The 18,519-nt window shown below is 39.1% G+C and overlaps 4 protein-coding genes and 1 long non-coding RNA gene across 7 annotated transcripts; all 5 read left to right on the top strand.

Moving 5' to 3' along the window:
- The first annotated feature begins 146 nt into the window (after positions 1 to 146).
- Positions 147 to 1,149, top strand: LOC117105952. Its single transcript, XR_004444967.1, has 3 exons — positions 147 to 422; positions 819 to 887; positions 1,004 to 1,149. It is a non-coding gene; the product is annotated as an uncharacterized LOC117105952 (long non-coding RNA).
- A 339-nt stretch (positions 1,150 to 1,488) lies between these two features.
- Positions 1,489 to 3,478, top strand: LOC117105951. The gene is made up of 2 exons (XM_033247256.1): positions 1,489 to 3,031; positions 3,216 to 3,478. The coding sequence occupies exons 1-2, from the start codon at positions 1,489 to 1,491 to the stop codon at positions 3,476 to 3,478; spliced, it is 1,806 nt and encodes a 601-aa protein (XP_033103147.1).
- A 1,034-nt stretch (positions 3,479 to 4,512) lies between these two features.
- On the top strand, positions 4,513 to 5,085 carry LOC117105950. Its single transcript, XM_033247255.1, has one exon. It carries the CDS (start codon positions 4,513 to 4,515, stop codon positions 5,083 to 5,085), a length of 573 nt encoding a protein of 190 aa, XP_033103146.1.
- Positions 5,086 to 8,564: 3,479 nt separating this feature from the next.
- LOC117105953 lies at positions 8,565 to 16,399 on the top strand. 3 transcript variants are annotated; one of them, XM_033247259.1, is made up of 2 exons: positions 8,565 to 9,128; positions 12,957 to 16,399. In XM_033247259.1, the coding sequence occupies exon 2, from the start codon at positions 13,205 to 13,207 to the stop codon at positions 16,379 to 16,381; it is 3,177 nt and encodes a 1,058-aa protein (XP_033103150.1). In that variant the 5' UTR covers positions 8,565 to 9,128; positions 12,957 to 13,204; the 3' UTR covers positions 16,382 to 16,399. The 3 variants fall into 3 exon arrangements, with proteins under 3 accessions (XP_033103150.1, XP_033103148.1, XP_033103149.1); XM_033247257.1 differs by lacking the exon at positions 8,565 to 9,128 and adding an exon at positions 12,271 to 12,370 and having other exon boundaries at positions 12,954 to 16,399; XM_033247258.1 differs by lacking the exon at positions 8,565 to 9,128 and adding an exon at positions 12,274 to 12,370.
- Positions 16,400 to 16,497: 98 nt separating this feature from the next.
- LOC117105949 lies at positions 16,498 to 17,184 on the top strand. The gene has a single exon (XM_033247254.1). It carries the CDS (start codon positions 16,498 to 16,500, stop codon positions 17,182 to 17,184), a length of 687 nt encoding a protein of 228 aa, XP_033103145.1.
- Positions 17,185 to 18,519: the final 1,335 nt, after the last annotated feature.

Genomic DNA, 18,519 nt, shown 5'->3' with positions numbered 1-18,519 from the left:
GTTGTCACCGATGTAGTGGGCGATAGTGTTGTAGGTGCTGAAAAGTGTAAAAAAATGGGATTTACTGCATATGTAAATATTAGACTGGAGCTCATGTATTACAACACATTTAAAAGCAATATAATCATGTAATCAGAATTATTTAGATATTATTAATAACATCATAAGTTAATAACGTACACTCAGTTGTCACTGACGTTGTCGGCGGTAGTGTGGTAGGTACTGAAATGTATAAACAATGTAATTCACTGCTTATGGAAAATTGTAACAGCAGCTAAATTCTTATGACATAACTCAAAGGCGTAAATCAATGTGTAATGTCTTTAACATTGTTGTTTAATGAGTTTTTTGAAGTGAGCCCTCTTTGGGGCGCTTTAAGTTCAACTAGTTAAAACGGTAGTTATGGTACCTTATGTTCTGAGGTAAATATCGTTGAATTGTTAGTTTAAAACTTGCATAGGTTTTATATAAACTAATTGTCTATATGTTTATGTGCTAGAGATAATGCTGTACTCTAGCTTAGTATTGATTATTGATATTTGTGCTTATTATGGCACGATTCTATATGAGCATGTCTAGCCACTATGCATGAACGTGTATGTAGGAGCCCTCACGCTGTGCGAGCAAAGATGTGACCTTTGACCTAAGGCAGTAAACTTTCAGGTTGTGTTGGCCTAGCTTTGTTTTTATAATGTTTATAAAGGATAATGGCTATTTTGTATATCCTCTTGGAAATTGTTGCATCACCCAGCTATGTGATTATATTTTAGAGATAATTTCTGTACCATCCATGACTTTGATTACTGAATTATTTGCAGCTGGATAGCCAGTGATCTTGGATATAGCCAGTAATCTTGGATACGTCTTGAGAGGACAGCACAGTTTATGTAAGAAAGATAGGGTACATGCATATATCCTTGATATATTTAGTACTGCATTTTATACATCTTGTATTAATTTTGGGTTATGTCTTATTAGCATCTATTGCTTGTTGTTTTTGCAGTTACCAATAAATGTTCAACGAATGAAAAGTGAACACGGTTATACGACTGGATTTCAATATTGTCTTTTATTGTCGGGCCAGTACAGTAAATAAACTAAGATGTCAATCAAGTCTAGATCATCAAAGCTTTGTACTACACGAAATCGACCTGTTGATGAAGTATATGACCGGCCAATCAAAACAACAGGTGTTAAGCATTAGCATTGCCAACACAGCCAATCCTGAGTTGGGGCTAAGAAGAGTATGGAAAAGGCTAGACGAGAGGTATGGGTCGCCGGAGTGGGTTGAAACGGCAGTCAGGAGAAAGCTTGATAGCTTTCCAAAAATTACCACTGATGTAGGAAAGTTGTATGATTTAGCTGACATTCTGGGAGAAATTGAGACATTAAAAGCTGACCCAAAATATGGCACATCCTTGTCTTACTTCGACTCATCAATTGGAGTCAAACCTATACTAGCCAAATTACCTCACAATATTCAGGAAAATGGGTCTCCAATGCTGGAAACTACCTAGAACGAAAGGATGTCATCTACCACCATTCAGCCACTTCTGCCAGTTTATAAGAAAACAAGCTAAAGTTAGAAACAACCCAGCCCTGACCGGACAGACGCATCAAGTCAGAGAGCATAGGGTCTCTACTAGGAAAACCATCACTCAACCCGAGCACAAAGCCAAGTGCCCTATACACAACTCAAACTCGCACACATTAAAGGAGTGTAAGAAATTTAAGACAGGATCTGCTCAAGAGAAATATCAGCAGTTAAAAGAGTTTAACCTATGCTTCAGGTGCCTAGATCCATCGCATCGCAGAAGAGCTTGCAAGGTGCTAATAAAATGCGAGGAATGCAGCAGTACAGACCATGTGAACTCAATGCACTCACACCAAGGCGGGGAGCAGGCAGCTGAGGAATATACCAATCGCCAGCATAACATTACCACTGCCTGCGCACAAGTATGTGGAGACGATACAGCAATGGCGGGCAAATCATGCGCAAAGATTGTTCCTGTGGTTGTCAGTCACAAACGTGATAAAACAGTGACTGTCCGAACATATGCGATAATTGATGACCAAAGTAATAAGTCACTAGTTTCGGAGAAGCTTCTTGACCTGTTTGACGTCCAATATCAAGAAACAAATTATTCGCTCACATCCTGTAATGGAATAATGCAGGCAAACGGCAGATATGCTAGTGGATTCGTTGTTAGTAATCTGGATGGCACAGACCAATTAGACCTGCCACCAATGACTGAGTGTAATCAGCTTCCAGAGCAGGATGAACGCTGCTCCATCACACTGCTAATAGGAAGGGACCTCATCGAAGCGCATCATGTTCTAGACCAGATAATTGGACCGGCGGGCGCACTGTACGCACAAAGGCTGCGATTGGGTTGGGTAATCATCGGTGAAACCTGCCTTGGAGGGTCCCACATGCCCAATTCCATTGGAACATACAGAACGAGTATCATTATACAAAACAATGGAAAGCCTTCAACATTGGACCCATGTCCCAACCAAATAAAAGTGGAAGAGCTATTTGACAAGGGTGAGGGTTTCATGAGTCTATCTAGGGAAGAGAAGCAGTTTGTCAATATCATGGAGGCTGAAGGAAAGCTAAGTTCAAATAATATGTGGACAGCTCCATTAACGTTCAGATCACCTAGACCAAGGCTACCAAATAACCGAGAACAGGCATGGAAAAGGGCAGTAATACTGCATAAAAGTCTTGTCAAAGATTGCGTCAAAAGGCAACACTTTATTACGTTTATGAAAGTAGTTTTGGACAACGGACATGCGGAAAGGGCCCAACCACTCAACAAGGATGAAGAATGCTGGTACCTACCGTTATTCGGTGTTTATCATCCCAAGAAAAGGGATAAAATACGAGGCGTATTTGATTCCTCTGCCACCTTTCAGGGAGTGTCATTGAACAAGGTACTGCTGAAAGGCCCTGATTTGACAAATGAACTGGTAGGGGTACTAATGCGTTTCAGAAGGGAAGGTGTCGCTGTTTGTGGGGACATAGAGAGTATGTTTTATTGTTTTGGAGTGGCCGAGGAGCACAGGAACTTTTTAAGATTTTTCTGGCATGAAGAAAATGACATTAACAAACCGTTAGTAGAGTATAGGATGTGTAAGCATTGGCCTACGAGACATCATCAAAAATGCTGATCCTGATGTGGTAGAATTTGTCAATAAAAATTTATATGTAGATGATGGGTTAACATCTTGCGAGGATCATGAAACTGCAATATCATTGGTGAAAAGAACGCAGGCTGCTTTAATGGATGGTGGCAAAATACGCCTACATAAAATTGCTTCTAACAGCCAAGAGGTACTAAACGCATTTGATCGAGAAGAAATTGCAAAGGACATCAGAGATTTCAATGTGGAAGTAGGTGGTGCTCCTCTCCAAAGAAGTCTAGGCTTACAGTGGAGATTATGTGAAGATGTCTTCACATTCCATATTGACTGAAGAAAAACCATTCACAAAGCGTGGTATTCTAGCAACCATTAATAGTATATACGACCCATTAGGATTTGTTTCTCCAGCTTTGGTGCATGGAAGAGTCCTGTTCCGTAACATGATGCTACTCAAAGCAGATTGGGACGATCCACTGCCTGCACACATTAAATATGAATGGGAGTCATGGAAAGCAAATCTACGGAAGTTGGAGTTATTGCATGTACCAAGAACTTACCACAAAATTAAAAGAAGAGAAGTAGTGCATTCAACTGTACATGTGTATTGTAACGCCTCTGAGCAGGCTGTTGCAGCGGTAGCGTTCTTAAAGACAAACAGTGTAAAGGGGACCGAAGTTGGATTTATAATAGGAAAATCACGCATAGCTCCTAGACAAGGTCATACCATTCCCCGTCTCGAACTCTGTTCTGCTGTGCTTGCCACTGAATTAGCCAAAGTAGTCACCACAGAGCTAGACTTTTCCCCCAAAAGTATCAGTTTCTATTCAGACTGTAGGATAGTTCTGGGTTACCTTAACAACAACACAAGGAGATTTCATACTTATGTAGCCAACAGAGTTGAAAAGATATTGGCATTCTGCGAACCACTCCAATGGCACTACATATCGACAGGTCAGAATCCTGCAGATCACGGTACTAGATATATTGATCCTGTGAAAATGCAGAATTGCACTTGGCTTACTGGTCCCCAGCATTTGCATCTGATTAATGAAGAGGAACAAGTAACGTTTCCTCTCATTGACCCTGACAATGATAAGGAAATCAGAAGGAAAATGTAACTGTAAGACATTAATATGCAAAACGCGAATGTTGAGTGAAGAGAAACTTAAACGCTTTTCATCATGGTCAGGCTTGACACAAGCTGTTGCATACTTGAAACATCAAGCATCATCCTTTAGAACAGAAGGGCAAATACCACCATGCTCTGGGTGGCATGCGTGCACACAGCATAAATCCGTAGAAAAATATAAGTAAGCTGAAATCTTCATTATCAAAGAACTGCAACAACAGGTGTGTGATAAAGAGATGAGTTGTTTAAAGGAGAGGAAGTCAATTCAGAATAACAGCTCGGTGATTGCACTGTCACCAATTTTGAACAATGACGGTTTGATGAGCGTTGGAGGAAGATTAGGAAAGTCCGACCTCCCTCTTATTGAAAAACACCCGGTATTGATACCAGGGAAAAGTCATGTTGCAAAGCTAATTGTTCTCCATTACCACACCAAAGTATGTCACCAAGGTAGACACTTCACCGAAGGTGCCATAAGAGACGACGGTTACTGGGTAACAGGCTGCAAAAGGCTAGTGTCGTCTGTCATACACAAATGTGTCATTTGTCGTAAACTAAGAGGCAAGCTGAGTTTTCAGCGTATGGCAAACCTTCCAGAAGAACGACTAACACCAGGACCTCCATTTAGCCAAGTTGGTGTAGACTGCTTCGGTCCCTGGCAAGTTTCCGCTAGGAGAACTAGAGGTGGTATTGCACAAAGCAAGCGCTGGGGAGTGTTATTCACTTGCCTGTCTTCAAGGGCTATCCACATTGAAGTCGTAGAAGAACTCAGCACATCATCCTTCACTCCGCCGATTCATTGCTATTAGAGGCAAAGTTAAGGTGTTATGGTCAGATCAAGGAACTAATTTCGTTGGGGCGATCAACGATGAACACCTGCAGACATACTTACTGAAGAATGGTGCAGAATGGAAACTCAATCCTCCACATGCCTCTCATATGGGAGGGGCATGGGAACGAATGATAGGTGTGACCAGGAGAATCCTAGACTTTCTCCTTTTGTTTTGTAAGCACAGAACGTTAACACATGAAATACTAGCAACGTTCATGGCTAAAGTTATGGCCATAGTAAATTCACGCCCACTAGTACCATTATCATCGGACCCAAAAGATGCGACAGTGTTAAGCCCGTCTATGTTGTTGACCCAGAAGAGTGGTTGTGTCGAAGAGATGGTTGTCGACAAAGGCAGTACCAGCAATATGTATCGAGCCCATTGGAAAATGGTACAATGTGTATCGGATAGGTTTTGGAAGAAGTGGAAGAATCATTACTTACAAATTCTCCAACAAAAGCAAAAGTGGTGTACTGACCAAAGGAATTTCCAGGTGTTAGCCTAGCTTTGTTTTTATAATGTTTATAAAGGGTAATGGCTATTTTGTATATCCTCTTGGAAATTGTTGCATCACCCAGCTATGTGATTATATTTTAGAGATAATTTCTGTACCATCCATGACTCTGATTATTGAATTATTTGCAGCTGGATAGCCAGTGATCTTGGATATAGCCAGTAATCTTAGATACGTCTTGAGAGGACAGCACAGTTTATGTAAGAAAGATAGGGTGCATGCATATATCCTTGATATATTTAGTACTGCATTTTATACATCTTGTACTAATTTTGGGTTATGTCTTATTAGCATCTATTGCTTGTTGTTTTTTACAGTTACCAATAAATGTTCAACGAATGAAAAGTGAACACGGTTATACGACTGGATTGCAATATTGTCTTTTATTGTCGGGCCAGTACACAATGAAAATCGAAATTATTAGTTGTTATTGATAACGTTTAGCATATAACATAATAATAAGTTAAGAACGTACCCTCAGTTGTCACTGATGTAGTGGGCGCTAGTGTTGTAGGTTCTGAGAAGTGTAAGTAATGGGATTTAATGCATGTGAAATTATTAAACAGTAGCTCATGTAATATAACACATTTCATAGCAATATAATAATGTAATCAAAACGTTTAATTATTATTAATAACTTTAAGCATATACAATATTAAGTACGTACCCTCAGTTGTCACTGACGTTGTCGGCTGTAGTGTTGTAGGTACTGAGAATATAAAAAGAAATTACTTAGTATGAATGTAAATTAAAAAATCAGTAACTAATTTATTGTTAAATATTTCAAAGAATATAACAATGACGTTCAAAAACATTTAGTTATTATTAATATTTTTTTAGTATAATATAAGCATATTCATAAATTAATAACGTACACTCAATTGTCACTGACGTTGTCGGCGGTAGTGAGCTAGGTACTGAAAGGTATAAAAAATGTAATTCACTGCTTATGGAAAATTTAAACAGCAGCTAATTTCTTATGACATAGCTCAAAGGCGTAAATCAATGAAAATCGAATTTTTTAGTTGTTATTGATAACCTTTAGCATATATAACATAATATTAAGTTAAGAACGTACCTTCAGTTGTCACTGATGTAGTGGGCGCTAGTGTTGTAGGTGCTAAGAAGTATAAATAATAGGATTTAATGCATATGAAATTATTAAACAGTAGCTCATGTATTATAACACATTTCATAGCAATATAATAATATTATCAAAACATTTAGTTATTACTAATAATTTAAAGCATATACAACATTACGTACCCTCAGTTGTCACTGACGTTGTCGGCTGTAGTGTTGTAGGTACTGAGAATATAAAAAGAAATTACTTGTAAATTAAAAATCAGTAACTAATTCATTGTAAAATATTTCAAAGTATATAGCAATGAGGTTCAAAAACATTTAGTTATTATTAATATGTTTTAGTATAATATAAGCAATATTCATAAGTTAATAATGTACCCTCAGTTGTCACTGACGTTGTCGGCGGTAGAGTCGTAGGTACTGAAAGGTATAAATAAATGTGATTCACTGCTCATAGAAAAATCAAACAGTAGCTAATTTCTTATGACATAACTCAAAGGTATAAATCAATGAAAATCGAAATTTTTAGTTGTTATTGATAAATTTTATCATATATCACATAATATTAAGTTAAGAACGTACCTTCAGTTGTCACTGATGTAGTGGGCGCTAGTGTTGTAGGTGCTAAGAAGTATAAATAATAGGATTTAATGCATATGAAATTATTAAACAGTAGCTCATGTATTATAACATATTTCATAGCAATATAATAATATTATCAAAACATTTAGTTATTAATAATAATTTAAAGCATATACAACATTACGTACCCTCAGTTGTCACTGACGTTGTCGGCTGTAGTGTTGTAGGTACTGAGAATATAAAAAGAAATTACTTGTGAATTAAAAATCAGTAACTAATTTATTGTAAAATATTTCAAAGTATATAACAATGAGGTTCAAAAACATTTAGTTATAATTAATATATTTTAGTATAATATAAGCATATTCATAAGTTAATAATCTACCCTCAGTTGTCACTGACGTTGTCGGCGGTAGAGTCGTAGGTACTGAAAGGTATAAATAAATGTGATTCACTGCTCATAGAAAAATCAAACAGTAGGTAATTTCTTATGCCATAACTCAAAGGTATAAATCAATTAAAATCGAAATTTTTAGTTGTTATTGATAAATTTTATAATATATAAAAATAATAAGTTAAGAACGTACCTTCAGTTGTCACCGATGTAGTGGGCGATAGTGTTGTAGGTGCTGAGAAGTGTAAACAATGGGATTTACTGCATATGGAAATATTAGACTAGAGCTCTTGTATTATAACACATTTAAAAGCAATATAATATATTATTTAGATAACATTAACTACATACCCTCAGTTGTTACTGACGTTGTCGGCGATAGTGTTGTAGGTACTGAAAGGTATAAAATCATGCGAATTACCGCTAATGTTTCGATTAAACAGTAGCTAATTTATTTTAACCTATTGTGCAGGTATAAAACAATGAAATAAGAGCGTACCCTAACTNTTTTCACAATGCTGTTGTTGTAGGTACTTAGAATAATACAAATGTTATTTACTTTCATATGTGAATATTTAACTGTTGCTAATTTATAAAAGAGTTAACAACGTACCCTCAGTTGTCACTGATGTAGTTGGCTGTAGTGTTGTAGGTACTGAGAAATAAAAAAATATGATTTACTGCATACGTAAATATTAAACAGTACTGAACTAATTTATCTTTACATATTTGAAATATATATAGCAATGAAGTTAGAAACGGTTAGTTATTACTGAATAACTTTTATCAAATATAATGTATTAATAAACTTAATTATGTATCCTCAGTTGTCACTGATGCTGTCGGAAGTAGTGTTGTAGATTATAATTGTTGTAGGTTAAATTTATCTCTACAGATTCGAAAGATATATAGCAATGATGTTCGAAACACTTAGTTATTATTGAATAAATTTTATTAAATATAATTTATTAATGAATTAATTATGTAACCTCAGTTTTTACTGATGTTGTCGGATTCTGGGTTGTATAGAAAAAATTATTTACTACGTATGTTGTGTTCGTTAATATTAGTAGTGAGCCCTCTATGTTGGACTTTAGTTTTAAAACAAGGAAATAATGGTCGATTGAATGTAGCAGGGCCGAAACCGTCTTTACCTGACTGACTAACCCACTTAATAACGGAATAGTTCATGTACGGAATATGGTTAAACTAATAACTCCATGATTACACGTGATGAAATATGTACAAGCGTTACTGCCATAAAAGGAAGTTGTCAGTCTGAGTAAACGTCGTCCGTATTGATTAATTGGCCATAACAGTAAAGACGGGTGTCGTGTATTGTCAAGTGGAAAGACTAGATTACACTGAGTACTGTATAGCAGAATAGCGCTGGGCTAGCTGTCACATCTGATCATCATAGCAGAGGCCTAGGTTAGGCCTGCGGTAATACGATTTAATTTATTTCAAGATATAAATATGTTATATTGAGATCGGGACGGACGTCTGTGGATAAGCAGCACTAGAATAGTACAGAAAAACTGTATAGCAGAATACAATCTAAAATAATTGCCATGTCAGTCCGATCTAAATTAAGTAAACAGTCATCGGCGATATCGTCGCTGATCGTAACTGCTTCCCAAGCGAGGGCTGATTTAGCAGTGGCCAAGGCCAGGGAAATGTTTATGAAACGGAAATCCGAGGCTGCTAGGCTGAAACTGGAAGCTGAAACGGAAATTGATAGGCTAGAGATGAGTGAAGCCGTAGCAGCAGCTCAGATCAGGTCAGATATTTTAGAAGAGGAAATTGGACGGATAGAGGAAAATGATGGAATTGACATTCCAGAATTACCAAGCCAGGGGCCAAGCGCAAAGGTAGCAGAATATATTTTAATGAATAGTGATGAGCCAGTCATGAAAGAGGAAGATGAAGTAATTCAAGGAGTATTGGGAAGGCAAGAGGCGGATGCCGTGAATTTATCAACTGAAGCTCTACAAAAAGAGACGGTAGACACATTTCAAAGGCCAAATGCTTTAAAATATGATAAAGCATGTACCCCACCCATGAGCAACAATGCTGAGGACAGTAAAATGACAGAAATCTTACAGAGACTTGTAATGCAACAAAAGGAAGCAGGTCTCCCAAAGCCAAAGTTACCAACATTTAGTGGTGCAGATATACTTGAATACACTACATTTACACGCAATTTCATGTTACTGGTAGAGTGGAAGACAGAAGATCCAGTACGAAGGCTGGAATTACTACTCAAATCAACTAGTGGTGATGCACATGATCTAATAAGAAACGGTCAACTAATTACACCTCCTGCAGCAGGTTATAAAAGAGCTAAAGAACTACTTGAAATGGATTATGGACAGCCTGCAAATATTGCTGCTGCCTATCAAGAAAAGGCTACAAATTGGCCAAAAATCATAACTGGAGATAAAGAGAGCCTAAGGAAGTTGCAATATTCTTGACAAATTGTTCTAATGCAAAGCAGAATACCCCGAGCTGATGGCAATAGATGGATATGAAATTTTAAAGATGCTGGCATCAAAGCTTCCAGTAGGCCTCCAAAAAGGATGGATCAGGCAGCTAGGAAAGATAAGAGCAAGGGAACTGAGAGTTCCAAAACTGAAAGATTTTGAGACGTTTGTAGGGAGAGAGTCCAGAAATATCAATGACCCAAGAGTGACTGGACTAGGATATCAGCAACGACCATCACCAACCACATATAAGAAAACACAGCCGAAAAGGGTTATGGCAACGACAATCAATTCCTGTTCGCACTGCAAAGCTTTGGACCATGGAATTGCCAATTGCCCTCAGTTCTCAAAGCTGTCAATAAAAGAAAAATCTCAGGTGTGTTTTAAAGATGGTCTCTGCTATGGATGCTTGCGTGCTGGTCACAGGAAGCAAAATTGCCTTAATAGAACACAAATTGAATGTGTACAATGCAAGGGAAAACACCTGACAGTAATGCATGACCCAAACATTAATACGTCTGTGAAAAAGGTATCCACAGGCTGTGGCGGTATAGACAAGCACAACCCGCTTATGGCGATTGTGCCTGTCAGAGTAAAGGTAAAGAGGAGTAACGAAGTAATCACGACATATGCATTCATCGACAATGGTTGCCAAGCAGTGTTCATATCAGAGAAACTAAACAGAAAACTGAAGACCCAGGCTACATATACAGGTTTACTCATTAAGACTTTGAACCTAGAAGACAGGGTCAGTGTCAAGATGGTGGCAGACCAATTACAGGTAGCCAGCATTTTAGAAGCCAACTACATTGATTTGCCTTCTGTCTATGTTCAAGATAGCATCCCAGTAATAACCAACGATGTGCCCAGACAGAATGACCTATCCAAATGGCCACATCTCAAGCAATTCAGATTACCAAATGTCAATGAAGTTTGCATGCCAGAGGTATCAATGATAATTGGAGTAAACGTTCCTGCTGTTTCCATGCCATTAAAAGTGATCAAGGGAAGACTAGGGCAACCATATGCGATAAGGTCTCCCTTAGGATGGCTGTTGTATGGATTACCAGGAAAATCAGTTAATCGGCAGGAAGTGAGGGTTAACTTTTGTAAAGTTGATCCATTGGAACAACAATTGAAGGAATACTTTAATATGGAATTTAGTGAGAGGTTATCTAGGAGTAAACTGAGTCCAAAAGGTTCCTAGATATTATGGATAGCACAATCTCCAAGGTTGATGGACACTTGCCTAAGGAACACGTTCTTGGCGTAAAGTGGTGTGCCGAGTCCGATAGCCTAGAATTCAGTGCAAAGACCGTAAGTAAGATTGCAACAAGAAGAAATATGCTGTCTGTAGTAAGTGGTATTTATGACCCACTTGGCATTTGTTCGCCATACACATTGCAGGCTAAACTTTTCGGAGAAGTAACCAACGCCCAATTGCATCATTTTGCCGATGCCAGTCTACATGGATAGGGTACAGTTACATATCTTCGTTCACAAAATTCAGCCGGAAATATCCATGTCGGTTTCATGACAGCTAAAGCCAGAGTAGCTCCATTGAAACGCCACACAATAGTAAAATTGGAATTGACAGCAGCTGCATCTGCTGTACATCAGGATGATCTATTACACAGAGAGATGACGATTAAGTTGGAACCATCAATATTCTAGACAGATAGCCAAACTGTTCTAAAATACATATCAAATGAGAAGGCTAGATATCCTGTGTTTGTGGCTAACCGCGTTGCAGTTATTCGTGATGGATCAACATTGGACGCATGGCGATATGTGCCAGGAAAACTTTATCCTGCCGACCATGCATCCAGGGGACTTAAGGCACAAGATCTGATGAGACATAAGGAGTGGATATCAGGGCCGGATTTCTTGGCTATGAGCCAGAAGGAATGGCCTGTTATGGAAGATATACCACCCAATGGCGATACATCGCACAATGACATCCAAGAAAGCCAGTGCAACGCAATTGGAGTCATCGAAGCAATATATCAATATGACAGTCTGTAATTGCTGTCGCATATTGGTTTTTTCTATTTTGCTGCCCTCTCTAAAGTGTTGGCAAGGTAACGGGCACTACGCTACTGCAGGAAAGGAATGTTCTAGAACCACCGAATGCAAGCTGCTAGAGAAATATTCGTAAAGAAAGATTTCTGTTTAGAATAGTTTTTATAAACACTGTTGAAGGTTAGTTAAAGTTAAACATTTATGTGTTACATACATACTTGTTGATTAGTCCAGTATTGATGGAATAAGTTATGTTATATATGCTCCTAGGCCTGGTGTTTTCCCAGGTATGATATAGGCCTAGGGCCTATGCTGCTAGTTAACGATCATAATACACGAAAGGCCTAACTGTGTCGTATGCACGTTCAATTCAGTTGTAATACCATGATAACTATTTTCTAATTGCTCAAATTTATCTGCTGATAACATCATAACAGTCATTAAGGCGTCGACTAGATGAAAGAAGGATATTTGGTGATTCTATTGATTCATGTTATAATATTACCATAGGCGGATACGATGCTATGTATGTTGTTTAAATTAAGTAATCATCGTAAAATATGATCATCATTAAGTTGCGAGGAATCGCCACTGCGGTAGTGCGTCACGCTTGAGTGCGTACGGGTAGAGCTGCTACGGGTAAATAGCTTGTTGATACTTTCACGTTTTACATGTATAACACTGACAGTTTATATGATTGTTTAATGGTTTTTATCTTTGTGGCTATATGATTGGTGAATGTTTTCTTTTGTGTTTTACTTAGCAGAACGAGTTCACCAGGCTATGTACCCACACTAAGTTTACGTTTGTACACGGTATCAATATTCATAGGTTTGAGATGAATAAATGGCCACTACTTTCAGTAAACCTAAGGGTACGAAGATTTTGTTATTGGAGTGTTAGCACATGACACAAAACAACTTTAAGAGGCGCTAAAGCAGCGACCGCAACAGTAAACTTAGTAGCAGTAAACTTGAACATCTCTTCAGTACACTTAAAGAAGTCAATTCAGGGATGGCTCAAAACGGTGAACAAGGAGGAGAAACTGACAGTGTTCATAGCAGAGCGTCGATAAAAGACAATAGCAGTATTCATAGCAAGGTTTCTACCAAAGACCGTGGTAGTGTAAATAGCAGAAATTCTCGGCTGTCAAGAGTTTCAAAAGAGGAAATAAATGCAGCACAAGCTCGTGCAGACTTGGCTATAGCAAGAGCCAAGAAGAAATTTGCAGAGCAGAGAATGGCTTTGGAAGCTAAAGAGCTAGAAGTTCGGAGGAAGAAGGAGTCACTTGCAAATGAAGAAAAGATTGCTGTGGCTGAAGCAAAGTCTAGAATGTGGGAAGATCTTGCTAGTGAGTCTCATTCGAATTCGGACCAAGATGAGTTGCTTAGCAACCTGCCTGAGGAATCTTCAGACACCAAGGTGTCTAGGTTTTTTAACAGTACTGAGGTTAAGAATAATCCTACTGTGCATAAAGAGAATGCTGGTGCAGATATTACCTGCTTAATTAATTCTTTTAGAATACCAAAGGTAGAGGTGCCTATATTCCGAGGTGATCCGCTAGAATTTCCCGCGTGGCTAAGTTCTTTTAACTCACTCATAGAAGCACGGGCCAATAGCCCTGATGAGAGGCTTAACTTGCTGATACAGCACTTAGGAGGAGAGCCAAAATCTATGGTAAGAGGCTATCTTCTTTTACAATCCAAGGAGGCTTACATGCAGGCAAAAAGTGAGTTAAAACAGAGGTATGGCAATAATGCTGTTATTGCCAAAGCATTTACAGACAAGCTGACATCTGTACCAAAGATAGATGGTAGAGATCCAGTGGCATTGAGACGGTTTTCTGATGCACTTAATGAAGTAGTGGTTGCAAAAAGAAGTATCAATGAGTTAAACATACTAAACTACCCACAGGAAAATGCAAAGCTGGTAGCAAAGTTGCCATACAATTTGCAGTCGAAGTGGAGATCCATATGCATGGACTCAGAAGAGGAATTTCCAAGCTTGGAAAGGTTTTCGACATTTGTACAAAAGAAGGCAAAAGAAGCCAACAACCCAATATTTCAGTGTTTTTCTCAACCACAGAAAGTAATCACAGAAAAGTCACAAAAGAAACGCATCAATTTTTCAACTGCTGTAAGCAATAGCAAGCCAATTAATTGCCCCTATTGTGAAGGAAAACATAGCCTCGACGGTTGTGAAGCTTTTGAGGGTTTACATACCAAAGGAAAAAGGCATTTTATGAACGAGAAAAGATTGTGTTTTTGCTGTGCAGAAAGAAATCATAGGGCTTTTCAGTGCAAGTCTAAGAAAACCTGTAAGCATTGTGGCAGAAAACATCTGACTTGTCTACACTACGAGGGTGAAGATGGTGAAAAGTCTCCAAAAGAAGGTTACTCCAAGTGCACCCAAGTGTGCGGAGATGTTGCGAAAACTAATGACAACTCTATGATTCTTCCCGTCTGGTTAAAGAAAAAGGGAAGTAGTGAAGAGATGCTTATATACTGTATATTAGATCCCCAAAGCAACACTAGTTTTGTTAGAGAGGACGTTGTAGAAGACCTAAACCTGAATGGACAGACCACTTATCTTAAATTGTCCACAATGCATGCAGCAAAGGAATTAATTTGTTGCCAACGAATCACTGATTTGCAGATTATTAGTTTTGATAGAAGTGTAATAGTGGACATACCTGTCGCATTCACTCGAGAGGAAATACCTGCTTTAGAATCACAAATACCTACCCCTGCTACAGCATCAATATGGAAACATCTGGAAAGCATTGCTGAGAAAATATCGCCCTTTCAGTCCGGCGCGCCGGTAGCTATCTTGTTAGGCAATGATGTGCCGAAGGCGATAAGACCATTGAGCATTGTTGCAGGAGATGATAACCAACCTTATGCGCAGGAGTCAATCTTGGGTTGGGGAATAATTGGAACGGTGTGCAAGCATAGCACAAGTGAAGGCACAGTGTGCCATAGAACGCTGACGGACGGAGTGATACCAAAGGTTGATCACTTGGTAGTACAAACAACTGTGAAAGAAAGAATCTGTCCTGAGCAAGTACAGGAAATGTTTAACAGAGATTTCATAGAACATGGGGATGACGAAAAGGGTTTATCTGTCGATGACAATAGACTCCTACAGTGTCTTAAAGATGGTATTGTCAGAAAACAAGATGGTCATTACAAAATGCCTTTACCACTGCGCTGTAAAGAAGTTAATCTACCAGACAACAGGTCTATGGCACTGAAACGTCTGCATCAGCTTGGTAGAAGGTTCAAGAAGAATGAGAAGTTCAAAAGGGATTACTGTGCCTTTATGGATGACGTTTTGGTCGAATGTGCTGAACCAGTACCCAAATGCAATGCAGAAGAGGGAAAAATAAATTACGTACCTCACACCGGCATCTATCATCCGAGGAAACCTGACAAAATTTGCGTTGTGTTTGATTGTTCGGCAAGGGCTAACGGAATATCGTTAAATGATTGTCTGTTACAGGGACCTGATTTGACAAATGACCTTCTGGGCGTATTGTGTAGATTTAGAAGGGAGAACATAGCCATCATGGGGGATGTGAAAAGTATGTTCCACCAGTTTAGAGTTTTGCCCAAACACAGGGACTTGCTAAGATTTCTATGGTGGAAAGATGGTGATCCTAGTAAAAGGGTAGAAGAGTACAGAATGAGTGTCCACCTGTTTGGTGCTGTAAGCTCGCCAGGATGTGCCAATTTTGGACTAAAACGTGCAGCAGACGACGGCGAGGAGACGTTTGGGTCATCGGCTGCTCAGTTTGTTCGAGAAGACTTTTACGTAGATGATGGGCTTAAATCTGTTCCCACAGAGCAAGAGGCTATAAAGTTGATTGATTCCACTACTAAGTTATGTGCCAAGGCAGGTCTTACACTCCATAAATGGATTACTAACAGCAGGAAAGTGCTAGATTCTATACCAAAAGACATGAGAGCAAAGGATTGGAAGGAAATAAGTGTACGTGACCCACTACCTCTCGAGAGAGCACTTGGTATAGTTTGGTGTGTTCAGAATGACACATTTCGATTCCGAGTAGAGATGAAAGACGTCCCATTGACAAGGAGAGGCATGCTCTCTACCATTTGCTCAATTTACGACCCTTTGGGTTTCGCTGCACCGGTGATACTGAGAGGAAAGGCCATCTTACAAGAACTTTGAGGAAAGGTGTTGAATGGGATGACCCAGTTCCAGATGAGCTAAGATCAAGATGGATCCTCTGGAGGTCCAGTGTCAAGGAACTGGAAAGTTTAGAAGTTACTCGCTGCCTGAAACCTATGAAGGAAGAGAAGATCAAAGCTCTGGAGCTGCATTATTTTTCCGACGCCAGCCAAACTGGTTATGGAGTGGCAGTTTACCTTCGGGTAGTGTACGAGAATATAGCACCACACGTAAAATTCGTGTTAGGCAAGGCCAGGGTAACACCCTTAAATAGAAAAATTACAATACCTCGACTGGAGCTGTCAGCAGCGGTGGTGTCAGCTAGGTTGTCTTCATACCTGCAACGAGAGCTAAGATGTGGCATGACAAAGCAGTTTTTCTGGGTAGATAGTAATGTAGTCCTGGGATATATAAATAATGAAACCAAACGTTTCCACACTTATGTGGCAAATCGGGCTCAAACCATCAGAGATCTAACCGATATCAATCAGTGGAGGTACATTCGATCGGAGGACAATCCCAGTGACGATGGCAGCCGTGGACTAACGGCTAAGAAGTTGAGTCTTAATTCAAGGTGGATAAATGGTCCACCATTTCTGTGGGAAAAGGAGTTTGTTCCACAAGTGGATCAAGATATTTGCTATGAGGCCAGTGATGTCGCCGACATTAAGAAAGAAATGAAGAGTAATGTAACTAGCCTACTTACAAAAGCAAAGGAAGATGATGGGATTTTGAAACGCTTTGAAAGATTTTCCTGTTGGTATAAAGCCACACGTGCAGCAGCAAATTGTTTAAGATTTTAAGAAATCGACTCGTAATAATCCTATGACTGTACAGGAACTGCAACGAGGAGAAATGCTGTTAATAAAACTCGTTCAACAAGAGTATTTTAATAAAGAAATCCAGACATTAAGGTTGACAGAAATTAACTTTGAAGACAGAAAGAGGCGAGGAGAATACAAATGTCTACTTAGGTCAAGTTCAGTGAGAAAGTTAGATCCTTTCTTGGATGAGAATGCTGTACTCCGAGTTGGAGGTAGGATTAAGAACTCGACCCAACCATACGACGTGAAATATCCAGTTTTGCTGCCAAAACAAGGTCATATCTCAATGTTGATTGTGAGGCATTACCACGAGAAGCTTAACCACATGGGAAGAACTTCAACACTTAACCATGCACGGCAACATGGATTTTGGATAGTGAATGGATCGGGCGTGGTAAGACAGGTCATACAGAAGTGTGTGAACTGCAGAAAATTAAGAGGTGTGTTCCAAACACAGAAAATGAATGATCTACCCATGGATAGAGTGACAGATGCTCCACCCTTCTCATATGTAGGTGTGGACTTGTTTGGCCCGTTCCTCATTAAGGAGAGAAGATCGGAACTAAAACGCTATGGTGTGCTGTTTGTCTGTATGTCATCAAAAGCGATCCACCTGGAAACTACAAATTCTCTAGACACTGACTCTTTCATCAATGCTATGAGAAGATTTCTGTGTTTAAGTGGTCCAACCCGACAGATAAGAGCAGATTGCGGTACCAATTTTGTTGGTGCGAATAATGAATTAATGAAAGCTACCGAACAAAGTTTGGATCAAGACAAGATATCCAAGTACTTACTTAAGCAGAAATGTGAGTTTGTCAATTTTAAGTTTAATGTTCCCAGAAGCAGCCACGATGTGTATAAGAGACAGGAAGTTAATCTACCAGACAACAGGTCTATGGCACTGAAACGTCTGCATCAGCTTGGTAGAAGGTTCAAGAAGAATGAGAAGTTCAAAAGGGATTACTGTGCCTTTATGGATGACGTTTTGGTCAAATGTGCTGAACCAGTACCCAAATGCAATGCAGAAGAGGGAAAAATAAATTACGTACCTCACACCGGCATCTATCATCCGAGGAAACCTGACAAAATTCGCGTTGTGTTTGATTGTTCGGAAACGGTTAACGGAATATCGTTAAATGATTGTCTGTTACAGGGACCTGATTTGACAAATGACCTTCTGGGCGTATTGTGTAGATTTAGAAGGGAGAACATAGCCATCATGGGGGATGTGAAAAGTATGTTCCACCAGTTTAGAGTTTTGCCCAAACACAGGGACTTGCTAAGATTTCTATGGTGGAAAGATGGTGATCC

The sequence above is a fragment of the Anneissia japonica genome, unplaced genomic scaffold (assembly GCF_011630105.1).
Source record: "Anneissia japonica isolate Jap-2015-1 unplaced genomic scaffold, ASM1163010v1 scaffold287828_len40267_cov114, whole genome shotgun sequence".
In the NCBI taxonomy this organism is placed as follows: domain Eukaryota; kingdom Metazoa; phylum Echinodermata; class Crinoidea; order Comatulida; family Comatulidae; genus Anneissia; species Anneissia japonica.
This window is presented reverse-complemented; position numbering and strand designations above follow the sequence as displayed.